The following is a 4,679-nucleotide window of genomic DNA, read 5'->3' as shown; positions in this document are numbered from 1 at the left end:
AAAGATATAATCCAGAATAATACTGAGCTATAGATTGAAATATTTTTATAGCAGCCATTCAGATACTCTCTGAGTATATGTACATAATATGTGTTAACTCACATGTAAACACAAGATACCAAGCTCACATGTAAACAAACAAACACATAATTTACCAGGATCTAATCAGTAGTGTATTCTTTGGAGTTTTAAAATATCAACATAATCATAGAGAAACTAGTTTAAAACTTTCAAACATTTACAGTCAGACTGAGTGTTACAAATACAGCATGATTGTGTTCCTATTTTAGGTCTTGTATACAATATATTTTGAGATACACGCAGAAGGATGTGTGATCTTTTTAGGTAAACTTACTAGTATGTATGTCCATTTCACCAAGCTCAATCTGTCGATGTGTTTTAACAACATCAAATGGCAGAGTTAATACAGCTGCAACCTACAAAACAAAAGTCTATTTTTAAAAATTAACAGAATGAACCAACAACATATAAGGCAGGAGACTAGTTTATTCATCAGAACGTAATGCAAGAACTTCAGATTAAATCTACAACAATCCCATCAGCATTCTATTTGGTAAACAAGAAAACTGATCTAACAGAGAATATTTACATAAGTGAGCAGAACGCACTATTAAAAAGTTTCAAAAGAAAAAAAAAAGTTGTGCAAATTGCTGGAACACTTGAAAACTACATGTGACACTGCAAGAAAAGTTTCATCCAACTGGTGGAAGAACAACTGTAATTAGGTCGTTGCTTCTGCAGTACGAGCAGCAGTGTAAGTCATGTTGGACAAGGGTTAACGTTTAAGAGGTACGATATCAAAAATACTATAGCCAAAGGCATTGACTTATATCTTTTATATCTCTCTTATATCTTTAAATCATGGAACACGAAGGTTTACTTTATATACAGTATTCAGATAGAATGTTCTGGTAAGAATGTAAGACCAACACTAATGTGAGATACAAGTTCAAGGAATTACTACACGTAACTTATTCTAAAGCACAGTGTGTTTATTACAACAACATCCACACACACACACACTGCAACAAAGTTCTTTCCTTTGACGTTGTACAAACACAAATACGTGCAAACTCCAGAAATTGTATCATAATTAAGGAGAACGTACGTGGTTCCCACTCCTCGACAAACATCACAAATTTGTAAATCAGTTGGAAATTTAAAACAGACTTAGTGGGTAATGATATCTGGTTGAGTATCTATTCATTGTTAGAAATTGTTTACAAAAGGTAGCATACCGATCATTGTAATATTTTATATTTGTAAATAATTTAAAACAGACTTACAGTTCCAGCTGTGCCTCCAGCAGTAAAACTGAACCAAAATCCAGGCTGTTCCATCTGAAACCTGAACTTTAAATGTTCATAACTGGCCCAGTATATAGCTGTGAATAAAAAAATCCAGAATAAGTAGGTTTTTTTTTACTTTTTAAAACTAGTTTTTGTATGTTAAAAAAAGGCAATTTTTAAAACTGTTTTTGTATGTTAAAAAAGGCAATTTTTAAAACTGTTTTTGTATGTTAAAAAAGGCAATTTTTAAAACTGTTTTTGTATGTTAAAAAAGGCAATTTTTAATACTGTTTTTGTTTATTACAAAATAATTTTTAAATAATTTTGTAAATGAATAGCTTTCACATACAATAAGAAAACTACTGACATGAAAAAGGTACATCTCTGAGAATAGTTGGTCCTAATCCTCTCCACAGTGACAGAAGACCTTTCAGTTGTACCAAACTACGAATGGCTTTTCCAATTTCTGAATGTGAGAAGAAACAAACTCTCGGGTTAGTGAAGACTCTAATAATCATTTAATCTGTCTGGGAATAAATATCTAAATGAACAAATTCTAAATTCATCTATACAATTGAATTTAACTAGTATAATCCAACCCCTGGTGGCTCAGTGATAAAAATGATGGCTTCTAATGCTAAAATTTGTTTGGTTGGTGTTTTATGGCGCAAAGCAGCAAGGCTATCTGCGCCAAACACCAGTAAAAACAAAGAAAGTAAATTAATGTAAAAATACAGTGAGTTAAAACCAATACATGTCGATAAAAGACTTATATGTAATTAAAAAGACGTATAGTGTGTAAAAAATTAAAAATACAATCTAATCGGACAGTGTCACCATTACCAATGACACTGTCCAGCGTCAGGGGTAAACTTTTAGATAAAATATGTCTAAAATGGTGCCACCGCTCACGGTCGTAACGACGGCATGACAGTAAAATGTGGGCTATTGTGACTTGAGTGTCACAATGGCTACACATCGGTGGGTCAATACCCGATAAAAGAAAACGATGGGTTAAAAACTATGACCAATGCGTAGCCTTGCCAAAACTCCTTCCGATCCTTACGGAAGCAAGACGGCCAAAGACCAACAGAAGGTTTGATCTAGAGAAGCTTATTATGGCGTTGCTCACTCCAAGTTGACTGCCAACTAGCACGAAGCCGCGCCTTGAAGACAGGACCGTAGTCCATGTATGGGACAGGCACGGCCGTGATGCCACCAGAGCAGACGGACTTAGCTGCGGTGTCAGTGAGCTCGTTCCCGTGAATACCGATGTGGCCAGGGATCCAGAAAAACAGGATGGAAATAGAAGATAGCGAAAAGTGGGCCAATCAGTGTTGAATATTGATGAGAACAGGGTGAGAACTAACGTTAAGCGATTCCAGGGCCAGTAGAAAGCTAAGAGAATCCGTGTAAATAGTACAATTACTGTTACGATAACTCCTCGTGAGGAATTCAAGGAAGCGTGGGGAGTAACCTCAATAGGTATATCCCCAATGGCCTTTGAACTCAAGAGAAGTTCACTGTGCTTAGGATGGAAAGTTTCTATTAAGATGTCTCCAGAACATAGCTTCTTAACTGACTTTGGAGAGCCAGCAAGCCCCTCTAAGCCCTTCTGAATAAAAAAGGGGGAGATTTGCCCTAAAGATTTATCGGACAGTGAATGCATGATCAAAAAGCGAGATACAGGTGTACTGTGTGATGGAGACTGCTGTTCAGAGTCTTCTAGGCATGGTCATTTACCAATTAGCAGATTTTTAACATTTTTTTTATTTGGAATGGGGGGGATCCATAATTAAGGAGAAAGATTCTGTGCCCACTGACCCCACCCGCCATGGAGTCTTACGAGGGGATGCACTACAATGTCAAACAAGGACACTGCAGCAACGCCAGGGTTTCGTGAGCACTATGCCCAAACACCAGTATCAGACACGATGTCCACCAACACTGGTACTCAGTTGACCCTAGCCCCAGTGGACCAGCCGATTGACCCTGGGGGGGGGGCACCCCAAGGCCACCCGTCTACAGGAATTCAAGGTTAAAATGGTGTGTTGCAGTGCCCCCAGACACCACTCAACCACCAGGATCCTCTCCTCCCCTTCACGGTTCGCCACGCATGGCAAACACGTGGGTGGATGTTTAGATCCCAGAGGAAGTAACTGAAAATACAGAACCTTCTCTGGGAGGTCCCCTCACCACGTACAGGAATCCACGTCGAGGGGACAATTTGTGAGAGAGAGAATGTAACAGGTGGGTGTGGCAAGTGGGTCTGATTTCCTAGTTAATGGTTCTGTAAAGAAATACAATTGAAGACTATAAAAATTATGCTTTGTTCGAGTAATATCTATATTATAATGAATAATTTAAATTAAATTCCTTACTTCTCAGAGGGTTGGTAAATAAATTAGAGAAGAGGGAAGACCTAGACAGAAAATGCCACAATTTTCATACTAGGGAAGATTGAGGACTTCTTAAAATATTTATTTATAAATTAAAAACTTAGAACTTATATAATATTAAAATTTCATTTGTTAACAATGATTTGATGCCAAGTTTATTCATACACAATGATAATAAAGTACTTTAGTTAAATTTCGGGATACTGGTACAGTTGCCATATAAATGCTGTCTTACGCATATTTGTAGAGAACAAGTTTTTTAATCTTTCAAGCTTAATCAAAAACAGTTTTGTTAATGAGAGGGAAAAAGTGCTAAATCTTGGTGAACTAGAAGGTCTCTCTGACTTGACTTTGAAATATAAAGGCATTTTCAATGTCAGAATCTGACCAGTGTTTCAACAACAAAAATTTTATTGAACTACATTCAATACCAACCTCTTTCATTTTTATCTTTTTCTGCTCTTCTTCATACTGTTCCTGTAGTCTAGCTCGTTCCTGAGCAAGCCTTTTCTCCTCCTCCTGTTCTTCTAGTATCCTTCTTTGATGCTCTTCATGCTGTTTCCTTCTCTTCTCCTCCATTTGAGCTTCAATAGCACGCTGATACTCCAAGGCTTTTTTTCTTCTTTCATCTGCTTGGAGAAGAACATCTTTAACCTGTGAAAGTCCCTTTCCTCGAACGAAATTTCTGAAAAAAATGTCTACAATATAATAATACAGCTTCTGAAAGCCACAGAGACAAATTTTACTATATTTTTAATAGTCACAAGAAAAGTTTTTGTCAATACATTCACATGGGTGGAAGCATAAAATTTTGCCAATACTAGAAATTACGAAACATTTACAAATGTTTTTTTTGTTTTTGAATTTCGCGCAAAGCTACACGAGGGCTATCTGCGCTAGCCGTCCCTAATTTAGCAGTGTAAGACTAGAGGGAAGGCAACTAGTCATCACCACCCACCGCCAACTCTTG

General features: G+C 37.0%; 1 protein-coding gene across 1 annotated transcript; it reads right to left on the bottom strand.

The window, feature by feature from the left end:
* Nucleotides 1-355: 355 nt before the first annotated feature.
* Nucleotides 356-4,394, bottom strand: LOC106477716 (solute carrier family 25 member 39-like; the record flags this gene model as incomplete). The annotated part of the gene is made up of 4 exons (XM_022381197.1): nt 356-437; nt 1,308-1,405; nt 1,678-1,776; nt 4,141-4,394. Coding segments are annotated over 4 exons (533 nt in total), but the record flags the coding sequence as incomplete, so codon positions are not given.
* Nucleotides 4,395-4,679: the final 285 nt, after the last annotated feature.

Source organism: Limulus polyphemus, unplaced genomic scaffold (assembly GCF_000517525.1).
Source record: "Limulus polyphemus unplaced genomic scaffold, Limulus_polyphemus-2.1.2 Scaffold77203, whole genome shotgun sequence".
NCBI classification, from domain to species: domain Eukaryota; kingdom Metazoa; phylum Arthropoda; class Merostomata; order Xiphosura; family Limulidae; genus Limulus; species Limulus polyphemus.
This window is presented reverse-complemented; position numbering and strand designations above follow the sequence as displayed.